The 16,561-nt window shown below is 40.5% G+C and overlaps 1 protein-coding gene across 1 annotated transcript in view; it reads right to left on the bottom strand.

Moving 5' to 3' along the window:
• Nucleotides 1-16,561, bottom strand: part of LOC112106846 (cadherin-13) — a 743,971-nt gene that overhangs the window by 66,556 nt on the left and 660,854 nt on the right. Inside the window, exon 10 of the mRNA XM_024200308.1 lies at nt 16,017-16,270. Coding sequence (XP_024056076.1) covers nt 16,017-16,270 — 254 coding nt within the window. The remainder of the gene's footprint in view (nt 1-16,016; nt 16,271-16,561) is intronic.

Genomic DNA, 16,561 nt, shown 5'->3' with positions numbered 1-16,561 from the left:
CTATGCACTGAGCATGCTCCATCCCCATACATCTCCTATGCTCAGTGCATATGGAATCTTTAGAGACTAATGCTGCCACACCTCTACTGACCATGTGCAAAATGCAATTTTCAGAGCCTTATAATTTGCCCAAATTTGGGCAGATTTTAACAGGGACACTGCATATGTCACATTTGTTACAGAAAACCTATTTTAGGAATGTTTTAAAGGGGTGTAAATATTGAATTGAATTTCTTTCTATATCCATTCCCCCATAAAGTCAAACACCATAGGTACCAGAGACCAACTCCAACTTTACATGGCTCAGAGGAAGCTATGGAAAATTGTTAAAAGAACTTAAGATGTAACACAGATCCTTCCAGCGCCAGAAGCAAGTGCTGCATGTTCCATTGTGAAGCTGAAAGCCTCCTGTTCCGATAGTATAAAGTTCTTGTTTATAGCCCTGCAGAGTCATGAGGTAAGAAACTTTAAATCTGCAACATTTTATGTATTAAAAAAAAATCTATCACTAGCTCAGGACTGAATATCACTCAACCTGGGGTTTACACAGATAGAGTTATGTAGGGAATTTCATGTTTGCAAGGGAAAGGATGAAGCATTTATCTGGTGAGTTGATTGAAAAAAATTGAATTTTTGATATGGCCCCAGTGTTTAATAGGCCCTGAACACACAGATTACTGGCCAGATGTGCATAATAGACACCATTGTCATACGACACTGCAAACAATGTACCACATGGATATTAATTACCTACCTGTTTGTGGAGTATGTCTCTGTGTGCATGTGTACACAGCACAAATTGGTCATAAACCCACAGAAAGTTTGATTCATGGGTGACTTCTGTTTGAACCAAGTGTGGAAGTGCAGACTTGCCACTGCTTAACAAAGTGCATAATTTCACTTACACACAAAAACTATTTTACAGAAACTGGGCTCCTTATTACTCAGCTAATAGAAAAATTCCAATTCAACTCTGCAAGATTTTTTCTATTACAGTAACTTCACAGAGCTCTGTTTAGTGAAAAATGAGTGCTAAAACCTTCTAATAATTTCCTAGCTGAACTTAAATTCCATTCTAAGAATAGCCACATGTGATTTTGAAAGAAGATGGGATGCTTAATTCCTAGAAATGCACAGATCAGGGTGATTCATGGCTGAGCAGCACCTGGAACACTAGCAGCTACAGTACTATGTGCAGTATTGTGGAAGACCTGAGTATGGGAATGGCTCCTTTCTAGACACCTGAGACCCGGCCTCATGGGAATTTTGCCAGTGATTTCAAAGTGGCCAAAATTTCAACCCTGACCTCATGGATACTAGACGTGAGCGAACCCACACTTACATGAAGTATATTGACACCATCTGAATCTCTTGGATCTTCAAACCAGGCCAAAGGGATCTGCAAGAATTCCAACATGCCCTTTGTGCACCCAGAACATGAATACCAGGAAAATAGCTACTCTTCTGTTATACAAATTCTGGTTCTGGATCTGGTCGAAAGAAGGAAGTTTAGAGGTACACAACAATGACAAAGGGCTTATTGCATTTTTCTCTGGCCAGTGTTGGAGACAGTATTCGGCACGAGACAGACCATTGGTCTCATTCGGTATGGATGTCCTACAGCAAGCTCTTGTTCAGGTTTTTGTTTTTACTATTACAGCCTGGCCTTTGCTTATAGAATAACAGTGGTCTCATGAGTCATCTTCTATACTTATTATCAAACAAACACCTTTCCTTAAGAGCACAGTGGAAGTGTTTTAGAACTTTTCAAATATAATTTGGCTGTCTGGATCTCCAGAATTCCATGAAACATGAACTATTAACTGCATTTTTTATCACCAGCTTCACAGTGACCCAACCACCTCACACAACGTCCCTACATTTAATATCCAAATATATAATAACCAAGATGCTTCTCACTTCTTACAAGGGGTCGGTGTCTTCTTATTCTGTAACCGGCATAAAATAATGACAAAGTGAGTTATTATCAGGATCTATCTTGCACTATAGGCATAACTTGTGACTTATATACCCCATTGTTTTATTTCTCTAGAAGAACTGCAACATTGTTTAGTCAGTGACATGAAAAATGTGCCCTATAATTTTACGGTTCAGAGCAATTCATTCTCTGCACTGATACGGTTGAAAACATTATGTGAAATAATGCTGTTTTGCAGGGGGGGAAAAGAGGGTCTAATTAGACTCCCCTTAAAATGTTACATTCATCCTTGTTAATCAAGAATTTGGAGCTCTTAGGGAAATATCAGGGGAGGTTTATATTGGTTTTGATGGCCTTTCTGATTACATGAAAACAAACACATTCTCAAGTCTATCATCATGTGTAACTTCAACAACACATTAAATATGGTTTATAGACAGGGTCGGGCAGGTTGCACATTTTAGGAATGTAACTGTTCTGCCAGGTGTTAAGGGCTGAGTTCAAATAAGCTAAGGGTCTCTTTTAAGCCTAAGAAAAGATCAGCAGCTTGAACTCCCCCCACCCACAGAATTTCTGGGATTACTGAACACTTTATGTGGGCGGGCTTAATAGGCAATACTTCCCCACTCACCAGCACTAAGTCTGCATAGGAAACAAAGACAACTTTAGTAGAGGGGAAAGGAAAACAGCATCAACCTGGGAAAACGCAGCAATGCTATATCTAAATGAATGATAAGTAAAACACTCCTCCATTGTGACTTTGGCAATTGTCCAGACTTTGGCTTGGTTCCTTGCCTACCAGTCTGAACGTCCAATAAGCAAATGTCTATTACCACATCACTTCTCCCTGCCCCATCTGCTAAACCCCACTCACAGTTTGGTGTCAGTGGATAGCACAGTCCCAGGGTCCTGAGGTGTGCTCAGGCAGGCCTGTCTCCAGTCCCTGGGGAAGTGCTGTCTGGTCCTGTCCTGAGGCTCTACCACCTAATCCAGCTATCATGATGTCAGCTTTATTTAGTAGCTGGTTACAAGGGTCCTCCCTAGAGTGCTACTATCCTCTGAGGCTTTAGTGAAGAACTCTTCCTGCATTGCATCCCATCATGGAGCTGCCTCTGCATCACCTCCCATTGCACAGTCTACATCACGTCTAACAGTGAAGTCCCTTCAACAGCATAGGATCCTCTGGAGATAAGAAACAATAGCATATAGCACTCTTGAACAGAGTTCTTGCCATTACGGGTATACTCCTTGCCATGAGATAGGAATCTTTCCCCCTTTTCTCAGTTCAGTTCTATTATTCAACTAATTCTGAGCTATTGTACCATGATGGTGACTCTAGAAGAATTCTGGGTTAGAAAGTTGATGCAAATGAAGCTCTCTGTAGCTGTATATCTCCCTGCTCACTCACAGATGGGAACAGATCACTCCTTCCCCTCTGGAGCTTGTTCGTCCACCTAGAGTTCTGGGTATATATCTTATGCAGATGAAGCAGCTCTGTGGCCGTTCTTCACACTGTTTCACCAACAGATGGAAGCAGAGAACTCCCTCTACAGCGTCTAGCCACAGGGCTTACAGGAAAGAAGACCGTGAGCCAGATCTTCTGGTTCATTAAGCCAGCTTTGTGCTGCTATCCTGCTGGAAAACTGCCCTAAACCCAGTTTAACTACCACCAGAGGATTCCCCTCCAGCATTGGGTGATCCTTGGCTGACAAAGAGACACCGTGGTAGTTTCTGCACCATAACTGTGCTCATTGCAGCAAATGCATGGGGTGTGGCCAAGGTAAAAAGGGCATAACTGGGGAATCCTTGTGCCCATAAAGGCCTGGTGCCATATCAGCTCCTCCTCTGCTGCTGCTGCTGTTTGGAGCCCGGATAAGACTGAAGACTGCTCTAATCAGCACACAGTGCAGATCCCAGGATTAGGATTATCAAAGGTGCACCCCCACCGCACCCTGACATGTGCTGAGCACTGGTCCGTGGGATCCCAGGATCTGGCCCGCACTGCATTTTGGCCGGGGGGCAATTTTTTCACTCATCTTTCTAATTCTTAGAGCAGCTGCTGTTCTCAATTCCTTCCATGCTACTCATGAGGTAATTTCAGAACTTCAAACCAGCTGTTTTTAAAGATACCCAGCTGGCCTGTATCTGAGTCAGATCACCTCCTTCCATGGAGGAGAAACCAGCAAGGGTGGACCGGAGGGGCAGGATATCTCAGAGAGGAGACGTGATGTCTCTTGCCAAATATTTCCACAAGGGACTTGAGGACCTATGGAATTCAGGCAACGTGAAGATTCCCAGCCTATGAAAGAACTTTCCAGATCAATGAATCCTGCCTCTGCTGCTGTTCCTCACCACTGCCAATGTGGCTCCATCCACAGCCATGGCACCATAGGCTGGTTCCCCTCATGATTTGTCAGAAGCATCCATGGAGGAGACCCAAAGCAACATTTATTCCTGCTCTGGCTCTGCTTCATTAGAATCTGTGCAGCAAGTGGCATAGAGAAGCCTATCCCATGTTCATCATTTTTCCTTTATCCCTGGCTTAAAAGCCCACAGAACATCCATGAAGGAGTACCCAACAGTGCTTCAGGGAGTGAGGAAGCACGGCCTCATTTTCAGGGCATGACCGTACATCAATAAACACAGGGCAATCTTCGTTTCCACAACAAATTCTTCATTCCCTTCTTGCAGTGATTTAACCTACATAGTCTGGCTTCTTATTTGTCTGATCAATTAAGACTGCTTGGCTTAATCCTTTATACTCATGCAGGAAAGAGACTCTCCTTTCCTCAGGGAACTTGCCTCATGCACTTGGGGTGAGATTCTTCTTTCCGGTGGAACTTATCTCTTTGTCCAGCTCTAAGGTTGAGGAGAATGTTTGGTGGTTGTGGTGGTGTGTGAGGTGTGGTCATGTTCAGCCTCCTTTCATAGCTTTGGTAGGACTTGGTTTCCAGATCTGGCAGATTTTTAAATTCTCTCCAGCCTAAGGATTTTACTCCAGCCATTGATTCTCTTCAGTCTCATTTCTCTTGCCAGCTGCTTCCTCACCGTTAATTCAAAGTGTGTGATCTCTCCAGGCAGTGCCAGCCAAATGCCCTTTAGCTGCAAATAATTCTCAGAACAGGAGAAACACTGATAGATATTGGACCCAATTTTCTTCTCACCCCTCGTAACCCCACTTGAGTTAGACATGTAAAAGTGGTGTGTGAAGAGAATCAAGCATACCCATCCCTTTCTAGAAGCCCCTCCAATCTCAATATCTTCACTCCTTTTCTCATTTTACTGTTAGTCTAAACAGTTTGTTACACGGGGGAGAATTGTATATTTATCTCACCACTTAATAAATGAAAGACACACGTCAGTTTGTTCAGATTACCAAGGAGCAATGTATGTGAATCTTTCATTCAAAGTTTCTTCTCTCTGAATATTAGTATTACAACTACACCACAATACAGCTCACACACCAATATACTTACACTGCTACTATAACCACATACAAAAAAAAGGTTTTCAGTGAAAATGCTGTTCTGCAGGGTGGTCTGTAAGAATTCCCTCTAGAGCATGAAGGAATGGGCAGGACTGTTTCTTTCAGAATGAGGTGATTCAAGCCTCTTCCACTCCCCTGTCTCTGGATTCCACTGCTACAATTAGCTTCTCTGGAGGCAATGCTTTGTGTTTCAAAGCTTTTGGCAGGAAGGGGAGGATAGGAATGACTTGTACCTTAGGCCAAGTTCTCATGATTTCCCTCTCCATCTCCATTATTTTTAAAGCAGTTTGTACTCCCCAATATACATCATCTTCAGATTTAGAGATGCGCTCCAAATTCCCAGGGCGTGGATTTTGGACAGGCCATAAATACAGCTGCAGAGCTAACTCTTGGGTGTAACTTAAAATGAAAAACCCTGGTGCTGCATACCGAGAGTATGGCTCAGCCATTATTTTGTAAAAATAAGATCTATTTTTCTATTTGTATAAGGAAAACAATCTCCTGATGTTAGGGGTCCAAAGACAACCCTTTCTGACTCGGGAAGACATATTTAACAAGGACTGCGTGTATTACTTCATAAGCATGTACTCTTACTTTGAGACTTGCTGTCCCTCTCTCATTATAGAGTACTTCCTTAAAATGATTGCAGTGCAACCTAAAGCAAGTTTATTGACCCATGCCTACAATAAAAGTGTGTCTTAAAAAAGACTCAGAGTATGCAAAATTAATCCCTTAACAGTTGGCGAGGAATGTTGTTTGAAGTCTCATCATTCTTGGACAGAGGGTGCTCAGATTTGCTTGAAAAAACCCAACTTGCAGCAGAGAATGAAATACATTTCTTGAATTAGTTTAATGATGCATAACTTCTGATTTCACTACATATAAAACTAGGAACTGGCAGCACAAATGGGAATAACAGACGTAAACCATTTCTTACTTTATTCCACTGAAATCTGCTTAGTTTCTCCAATGTTTGGAAGTCAGGATGAACTCACCGAGCTTGCAAATTTCACATTTAATGTAGTCTCAACACTACCTTACAGGTCGTTAGGAAACCGCTCCATCTTTTCAAAGATGAAACATGGCAGTTTTCACTTACACCAGCAGAAATCAGCAGGATCTCCACTGACTTCAGTGAACTGCACTAAGCACTGACTCTAGGTTCCTGAAGATGGACCAGAGCAAAATCTGGCTCACTTGTAAAAGTAACCACCAGTGGACTTAGTAGACACTTTGCTGCCCGGTTGCACTTTGAGCAAAGATATTAAAAAATAAGTATCATTCTTTAACTCATGCCCTGAGAGACTCAGGGCCTGTCAACACTTACAACACTGCAGCGGTACACCCCTGAGTGACATGGTTATACCAACATAAGTTTGTAGTGTAGACCAGGGCTCAGCATTATTACTTTCACAGTCTGTTATTCAGGAAAGCAGCCCCATTAGAATGTGTCAGTGTTTTGCGCTAAGGCTCAAGTCCAATATAAGAAGTAAAACAAAGTCTGTTTTACATTTCAACATAGACAGCTGTTATTTGGACATCATGCTATGAAGAGCAAGAACTGATTACGATCTCAATGTCACTAGGATAAATCAGGAGCCATACCACCAAAGTCACTGGAGATATTCTGGTTTCATATTGGTGTATTTCCACTGACTTCAAACGCATTGTAAGTGAGATCAGAATCAGACCTTATGATTGTTAATGTGTCATATTTACTATAAAATAACCACATTGGCTTTCAATGTAATGCAGCTGAGACCTCATCAGTATTATTATTTATTAATTCATTTGTATTACTGTACTTAGGAGCCCAAGTTATGAATCAGTACCGCACTGCGCTAGGTGCTGTACAAATTACGACAGTGGCCTTCAGCTATCTATTCAGACATCCTTGATATTACATGGCATCAACTGGGATTGACTACAGATGAGTTGCCAAAATTATTGCATATAATTTTGATAAAGTTTCCATTCCTATGAGCCTCATTCTAGCATGGGTTCTATTTCTAAGCACTCCAGCTTCAAATACATCTTGTCAGATATGAATTAAGGCCATTTTAATTTTGTTATTTAATTAATTATACATGCTGTATTCCATAAACTATTTTTTTTCTGGAGATGTTTCCACAGCAACCAGTCACATCACTTACCAAGAATGAAAGTTGCAATAATAACTTACATAAATAATTAAAAATCCTAGAGCAGAGTAGGTAATAAAAATATATTGCCATGATAAAACATGAAACCAGAGAGCATTGCTTTAATTAAAAATTATAAGCACACCGCAGTAAACAACTTAGTTACACTTAGTTTGAAGTCTAACTATTGTGTATCCTGTACTTGTTGAATCCAAAGAGCAAAGAAATGACAAAACTGATCTCTCCATGCAGACAAATTATTGAGGCCGGTAACTATGTTTAATTAAGATCTATTGTTAATAATGGATTTCAGAAACCAAGGCTCTTCTTTTAATTTCCCAAGGTAGAAAATGTTATTAAATTTGGCCTTTAACTTCTCATTGACACATACCCTTGAAACTTCTGATTAAAATTTCAGAGGTGGGAAAGAGGCACCCAAAATTAAACTCTTAAATCTGGCACAAAAATAACAGTGATCCCTGATTAAGAAATCAAATTTGAGAAACTTCATTATCAGTCTATTAATAAGTTGTTGGATTATAATTAATAAGGGGGCTTCTGGATTTATTATTATTTATTATTATTATTATAATAAAAAGTTGGAAGCTGTAGAAGGAACTGAATACTTCCGTAAAAAATTTAGGTTAATATAGATTAATCAGTCTTAAAATTGCAATTGTATGTTAACTGGTTCCATTGCTTTCTCCCTGTGGACACAGAGGGACAAAATTTTGCTCTCAGTTACATTAGTGTAAATTGGGAGAAACTCTTTTGGTTTTGTTTACAGGTTCTTGTTTTGAAGGCTTGATTTAAATTCCGCTGTACTCAAGGAGAGCCTTTCCATTGACTTCAGATCAGGACAGGATTGTCCAAGGCCTGGCTTGAAATTAAAATTACTCTAGATTTAAACAGATGTAACTAAAGGCACAATTGGACTTGGCTCTTGCAGTGTATGGTTGTGCGTTTTAGTTCCCAGTATGATGTTTATAACTCTAATAACATCCCTTGAATGTTAATGCAGGTGCACTGCTAACCATATGCAGACCCATATCTAGATCTAAAGGTTCATGGGTTTTGATTCTTGCAAATACTTGGAGTCTTTGAATATTTCAAGTTGAAGAACTAGAAGGGAAATTGTCTCAAAAATACAGATGCCTATAGGATCTTTATAAGGCAAGCTATCTTTTCCAAAGAGACAAGTCATTTAAATCAGATTCAGATATTTGGTGCTCAAAGAATAGATTCAGTTTGATTTGGAACCATGGTACAGAAATGTTTCTTTATGTTATATTCATGGTTTTTAAAGTGTAGTTGTTGCACTGAACACAGTAGATTAACCTATGTTGGTGGTAATTACTAATAGCTACCAGCATCTCCTAGTTGTAGGTACAGCAAATTGAAAATACCTTTTTGGCACTGAATGGTCTCATACATTAGCTGCAATACGCTGAAAACAAAGGTGGGTGACGTGAACAAAACCCCTCAGACCTCTATCTGTACAGACATACATTTTGCAACTGACATATGTATTTTGTTGGGAATAATGGATGCATAGATCAGGGACCTGGGCATGCGGTTCACACAGACGCATGGATCAGGGATGTGGGCATGCACACACAAACCATGACTTGCACTTGCCCATTAAGGCTTAGTGAATGTGCACTTTGTATTATGCCTGCTTGAAAATTTGATCTTACTATACCAGTACATCCACTGGTGAGAACTACAGAGCATTTTTCCACAATATATGCAATTTTACCCTAGCTAAATTGCAAATGCTTTTCCCTTTCATATAAATGTCTAATCCTTTATTGACTCTTCATAAGCTATTTGCTTCAATAATACCCAGCAGCAGTGAGTTCCACTGCTTAATTACATTGCATTGCATGAAAAATCCTTCCTTTTCTCTATTATTTATTTTGTTCAGTGTTTTCTATATCTTGTATCAAAAAGTAGATATATACAGCCTGATTAGTCTATTCTGAGTCACACACTATTTTCCATACTTCTATTATATTCCCATTTGTTTTTCTCCTTATAAAATTAATAGTCCTTGTCTTGTAAAATACTTCCTTGTATATGATCACTATCCACTCTCAGCCCTCTACACCTCATTGTTTTGCTTCTTCTGGCTGTTCAGCATGAGAGAAGAAAACCTCTCTTTTGGGTAAAAGAAAATTCCAATTTTTGGCAGTGCAGATATTGTCCACATTAGGTTGTGAGCTCTGGGAACCTTTCATTTAGCTTATGAGCTATTATTATTCAGAATTTCAGGAGTCTTTTGCAGCAGGTTATGACTAGTGGTAGATTGCAAAAGGATTTGTGCTGTTTGACTGGCTACATATGCTATTTGAAAAGCAAACTAGAGTTCCCAGCGATCCACTAATACCACCTATAATTTGCATTCCCAACATAATCATTAAAAAAATGGGCAAAATCAGCAAGTCTGGTTGAGAAGTACAGATAGCAGATTCAGGATTATAAGAAAAACCTACTGCATGATTTTCTTAACCCATTTCACGTATACTCCCTATTCTCTTGGGGCTGCTCTCTTAGCAGAACAAGATCAAACATTGCAAATAATTAATGAGCCTTTTCTTATCAAATAGCTCCCATGAAAATACTTAAAACTATCAATAAATTTAGCCCTGTATATGCTAAACTCAATACCAACACCAAAGGGAATATGGGACTTTTTTTCTACATGAGTCAGGCTTTGAATAATGCACCTGAGGGTCATATTGCTGTATCTGACGTGATAGAAATTCCACAGCTCTTTTCCATCCATCAACAGAAAGCTATGACAATAGTGAATGAAATAAGAATTCCCCAGAGCAAAGACTAAAATGAAATGAATGGCTAAAAATGCATTCAATAAATAAATAAGTTTAAAAAACGGGGGAAATGACATCAGTTAAGATCCATCCTTCAGATAAACTGATTTTTAAGTGACAAAGTGTACAGGTACTCTTGATACAGAAAAACAAAATATTCATAGTCTATTAACTAGATGTTTTTGAGATGATGCAGGGAACTGAAATCTTTAATTATATGCAGTACCTTTTCCCCCTACATTAAATGTTGAGTACTCTTACCTGTTAAAATTCATCTTCACATCATTTTAATCCCCGCCCTAGTCCAGTCCTTCACAACACTATGCTGATACATGCTTATTTACATTGAATTTCATTAATGATCCATAGACTAATCTTCCGTAAGAAGTGGCCAGTCACTTCTAAACAATCCTTGTGATGATGGAGAAATCCACACATCTGAGATGGATTGGCATTCTGGTCTCTACAGGTAGAGCCTTAGTGCCTGCCCTGCAATCACTGGGCACTCAAAGATTCAATTGACTTTGCCTGGAGTGTAGGGTAAACAAGGAATACAGGAGCAGGCCAACACCGCTTGAGCTACATAGCTTATCCATGGCCTTGTTGCTCCCTCTCATGGAAAAAAGGAAATACAGAAGGGTAAAAAATGACTTCTAAATCGCCATGAAGTTTATCATAAAGTCAAAACATCATTCTTCCTTCATGAAAATGGTGTTTGCAACCTCATGCAGTAAGGACTCGGGAGAAGGGGTCACAGACTTCACTGCCCAAGAGAATCCATAGGGAAATCAGAACACAATGTTTCTTAATCCCTCTTACATTATTCTATGGCACCTTTCTACCATTCATCTTCAATTCCCTGCAACAAGGCTCCATTTCTAACTGGAAACTCTCCTGGGAAGCATATGACAAAGAGTGGCTGCTCACTGACTTTTCTCCTCACATGCCCCCTCTCAATCTTTAATGACCGACAAGGCAGCTGATCTGTAGAGGGACTCCCCAGGCTACAGCCTCTGGTCCTCCCTTCTGCATTCTACATCCTCGCTCCACCCAGTTTTGCTTCCCTCGTCCAGCTCAAGTGTCTAAGCATCTGATTGAAACGCCTCCTCTGATATGCAGGAAGGTAGAGTTAACATCATTTCAAAGAAAATGCTATTTTGAGACTAACACCATTGTATGACTTGTGTGTTCTTTCTAAATTTTCATCCAGTTCACCAGAGACTCCAGGAACCATTTTTAACTGTAAAAATAATCTGCTTTTTTTGACTGGAAAAATTATTTTCCTCTTTCCACAGGAGCCTTCCCAGAACACTGGTAGATCATCATCAGAAGCTGCCTAATATAGCCTGTGGTCTCAAGAGATTCACCCCAGGAACATAGCAATCATATGCCATAAAATAGCTTTAAAATTGATTCTCCATTTTTAAATATGAAAAGATGGCAGCACTTAATAATTGCCAACCCTGTTCCTCAGAGACAGTGTATATGGATGAATTATATTTCTATAGTACAGAAGACATCATCACATGGCTGATGAGAGGAAGACAGCTAAGGGAGCTAGCCAGCTGCTGAATATCTCTGGGGTTTTCTGCCTTCTTGCTATTGATTAACTTTGGTGGGCAAAAAATTAGCACTTCTCTGTGCTAGGATCTTGTCATCCAGGTTAGTAGGACTCTGGGTTAATTTACTGGTTTGCTGTGTGGTATGGTGTGGTTAAAATCTAGGCTCAGTTGCTGACTGTCTGGGCTAGATCGCCCTGCAGTTAGGTGGGTTAACACCTGAATTCAAGTGGGGCTCTTTGAAGTGAGGGCAGTGTAATTTTTTTTAACTAGGCCAGCAATTATAGGGGGCTGAATGAGAGAGGGTGAGTCACCCATTCCAGAATGCTGTGCTTGCAACAAGAGAGGAGTAGACCCCAATGGCTGAGGAAGAGAAGTCACCTGCCCCTCCCCCAAGGCTGGGGGGCTCATGGCCACCACCCCCGAGAGGAGAAGACATAAGATAGTGGTGGTCAGGGACTCCCTTCTGAGGGGGACAGAAGCATCCATCTGTTAACGTGACACAGGAGGCGTACTGCCTGCCTGGAACCTGCACCTGAGATGTTACAGAAAGCTTGCCAAGGCTCATCCGTCCTTCTGACCACTATCCCATGCTGCTCATCCACTTGGGCACTAATGATACTGCCAGGTCTGACCCATAGCACATGATCACTGACTACATGGCTCTGAGAGCAAGGCTGAAGGAGGTGGGGGTGCAGATGAGATTCTCTTCCATTGATAAGGGCCTAGGCGGAGACACATGCACCCTGGAGATGAGTGCAAAGCTCTACAGATGGTGTTGACAGGACATCTTTGGCTTCCTTGACCATGGGATGCTATTCCGAAAAGGAGGATTGTTGGGAAGAGATCAGGTCCACCTGACCAAGAAGAGGAAGTGTATTTTTGGACACTGACTAGCCAACCTAGAGAAGATGGCTTTAAATTAGGCTCAAAAGGGGGCAAGTGACAAAAGCCCACTGGTAGATATAAAAAGGTGACCTTGATAGAGGACTAGAAGATGTGGGTGGAGGGAATGAAAAATGACAATAGTGTCATAGAAGCAACAAAATGGAAAAGAGTGGGGGAATCTGCTTAACATCTTAAAAGTCTATATGCAACTGTAAGGGGTATGGGGAATAAACAGGAAGAACTGGAAAGCTTAGTACACAAGTTAAATTGTAACTTAATTGGCATCACTGAGACTTGAGGGGGGTAAACCTCATAACTGGAATATTTCTATAGAGCAGTATTGCTTGGTCAGGAAGGACAGGAAGGGGAAAAAAAGAGGAAGTCTTGATTTATACATCAAGAATATATACAGTTGTTCTGAGGTCCAGGAGGAGGTGAAAGGCCGACCAGTTAAATATCTCTGGGTGAAGATTAATGGGGAAACGAAACATGGTAGGGATCTATTTGAGACCATCAAATCAGGAGGAGGAGGTAGATGCGGCATTTCTAGAACAAATAACAAACATTCAAATTTGGTAAGTAATGAGGGGTGGGGGCATTAACTACTCAGACATCTGTTGGATAAGTAATACAGCAAAACACAAAATCTTCAGTAAGTTCTTGGAAAGTATTGGGGACAACTTATTGTTTCAGAAGGTGGAGGAAGTAACCAAGGACAGCCTTTTAAGACTTGATTCTGACAAACAGGGATACTGGCTGTGAATCTGATCATGGAAGGCAGTTTAAATGAAAGTGACCATGAAATGATAGATTTCACGATTTTGAGGAAAGGAAGAAGTAAGAACAGCACAATAAGGAAAATGGACTTCAAAAAAGCAGACTTGAACAAACTCAGAGAACATGTAGGTAAGTCCCATATCTAAGGGAACATATCTAAGGGGAAAAAAGAGTTCAGTTTTGCAAAGAGACAATATTGAAGGCAGAACAGGAAACAATCTGGAAAGGCAGGAAGAATAGGAAGAAATGAATATTGCTCGATCAGGAGCTTTTGAATAACTTGAAAATCAAAAAGAAATCTTACAAAAAGTGGAAATATGGACAATTTACTTTGGATGACTACAAAAGAATAGCACAAGCATGTAGGGAAAAAATCAGAAACGCCAAGACACAAAATGAGTTACATCTAACTAGGGACATAAAAAGCAATAAGAATTTGTTCTAGAAATACACTAGGAGCAAGAAAAAGACAAAGAAAAGTGTAGGTCCACTACTTAGGGGGAAGAAGAGCTAATAACAAGTAAAGGCTGAGGTGCCTAAGGCCTATTGTGCTTCAGTCTTCATTAAAAAAGTTAATTGTGACCAGATGCTCAACATAATTAATATTAACAACAAGAGGGAAGGAATGCAAGCCAAAACAGGGAAATAGCAGGTTAAAGAGTATTTAGATAAGTCAGATGTATTCAAGTCGGCAGGGCCTGACGAAATTCACCCTGGGATGCATTAAGGAACTAATTGAAGCATTCTTGCAACCATTAGAACTTATCTTCAGGAAGCCATGGAGGACAGGTGAGGTCCCAGAGGACTGGAGAAGAGCAAACATAGTACCCATCTTTTAAAAAGGGAACACAGAGGACCCGAGGAATTGTAGATTAGTGTTGATTGGTTCACTGTCAAACTGGGACAGCAAATCTTGTGGGCTCCCTTGGGTGTCTGTCCTGGGTCTGGTACTATTTAATATTTTAATTAATGACTTGGATAATTGAGTGGAGAGTGTGCTTACAAAATTTATGGATGACACCAAGCTGGGAGGAGTTGCAAGCACTTTGGATGATAGGATAAGAATGAAAATGGACCTTGGTAAACTGGACAATTGGTATGAATGAAATTCAGTCAATACAAGTGCAAAGTACTGCATTTAGGAAGGAAAAATCAAATGCACAACTACAAAATGGAGAATAACTGGATAGGTGATATTACTGCTGAAAAGGATCTTGAGGGTTATAGAGAATCACAAATTGAATATGAATCAACAATGTGATGCAGTTGCAAAAAAGGTTAATATAATTCTGGGGTGTATTAACAGGAGTGTTGTATGTAAGACAAGGGAGGTAGTTGTCCCATTCTACTCAGCACTGCTTAGGTCTCACATGGAGTATTGTATCCAATTCTGGGCGCCACACTTTAGGCAAGATGTGGACAAATTGGAGAGAATCCAGAGGAAAGCAACAAAACTGATAAAAAGTTTAGAAAACCTAACCTATGAGAAAAGTTAAAGGCTGTTATAAAGAGGACGGTGACCAGTTGTTCTCCATGTCCACCAAAGGTAAGACAAGATGTCATGATCTTAATCTGCAGCAAGAGAGATTTAGACTGGATATTGAGAAAAACTTTCTAACTTTAAAGATAGTTAAGTCTTGGGATAGGCTTCCTGGCAGGTTGTGGGATTCCTGTCATTGAAATTTTTCAAGAACAGTTTAGGCAAACACCTGTTGGGGTAGTTTAGGTTTATTTGGTCCTGTGTCAGTGCGGAGGGCTAGACTAGATGACCTCTCAAGTTCCCTTCCAGCCCCCCATTTCTGTGAGTCTATGATCCTTGCATTTCTCTTAGTTGGCCTTTATCCAGAAGTAAGTTTATTATTAGATGCCATTGCTTAGTTGAGGAGCATTTATTATCCCTGTAGCCCTTGAATCTCGGTGGATAATAATTACTTCATTAAAGACGTTAGAAATAAATATAAGCCTGGTTCATCCATCTGAAAAACAGAGAAATTATTCTCATAAACTAGTTTAAAGTTAAAAACAACAACAACAGTTTTCTTGTGATCTCCTGGGCAGGGGTGGGGTGGGGACGGCGGGGAAGGAATTAGAAGCAGGTTACAAATCATTCTAAGAACTCTGTACTGTAACTATTTCACTCCACCGCTTGTGGCACTGGCTTGTTCTATTGCAGTAACTTATAACATGGAAAACTATTGTCACCTGCCTCATGTAGTTCTTTGTCTTCCTGATAATGAAGCTCTTCATTATGAAAAAGAAAATCCTCACTCCTTATAATCCAGATCCCAAATGAATTTAATTGAATGTGGTACTAACAGCCAAGCTCTGCAGGCACAACAGACATTTGTATTCACTTTTTGGTAGACTTAGAGTAAAGAATATTTCACTCACCCAATAGTCTGGTGTTGCAAGATATCTGGATCTGTGGCGCTTACTGTTAACACAACACTGCCTATGGGGATGTTTTCTTGTTTGGTCACTGTCATTGGGTCTGGGTGGAAAACAGGGCCTTCGTTTACATCCAGAACAGTGATCTGAACTGTTGCTGTAGAACTGCGGCCGTAGGCTATGTCTGGAACCAGCGGGTCTTCATTTTCTACTTTGATCAGCAGTGTGTGGAATGCTGAGATCTCGTAGTCTAAAGGCTGTAAGACATGTCAAGAAATCAGAGTACCAGATGCAAAGAGCACGTATAACATTCACCCAAGCTTGTAAGGACAGAATTAGCCACAAAGGGACAGCGCCTCCATCACCATCATTGGCTACATCCTGCTGGCTGGTCCAAGTTCAGCACCAGACAAGTTGTGTTGTCTCTGTCTCATTCTGTGTGTATATATAGCCACACAACAAAACCACACCATGTACTCTAGCATAGTAGCAGAGTTACTAGCTTCCAGTAAGCGGGATCCAGCAGGGTTATTGTAACACAAAAGGAG

Source organism: Terrapene carolina, unplaced genomic scaffold, assembly GCF_002925995.2.
Source record: "Terrapene carolina triunguis isolate 2854851 unplaced genomic scaffold, T_m_triunguis-2.0 Scaffold33891, whole genome shotgun sequence".
Classification (NCBI taxonomy): domain Eukaryota; kingdom Metazoa; phylum Chordata; order Testudines; family Emydidae; genus Terrapene; species Terrapene triunguis.
This window is presented reverse-complemented; position numbering and strand designations above follow the sequence as displayed.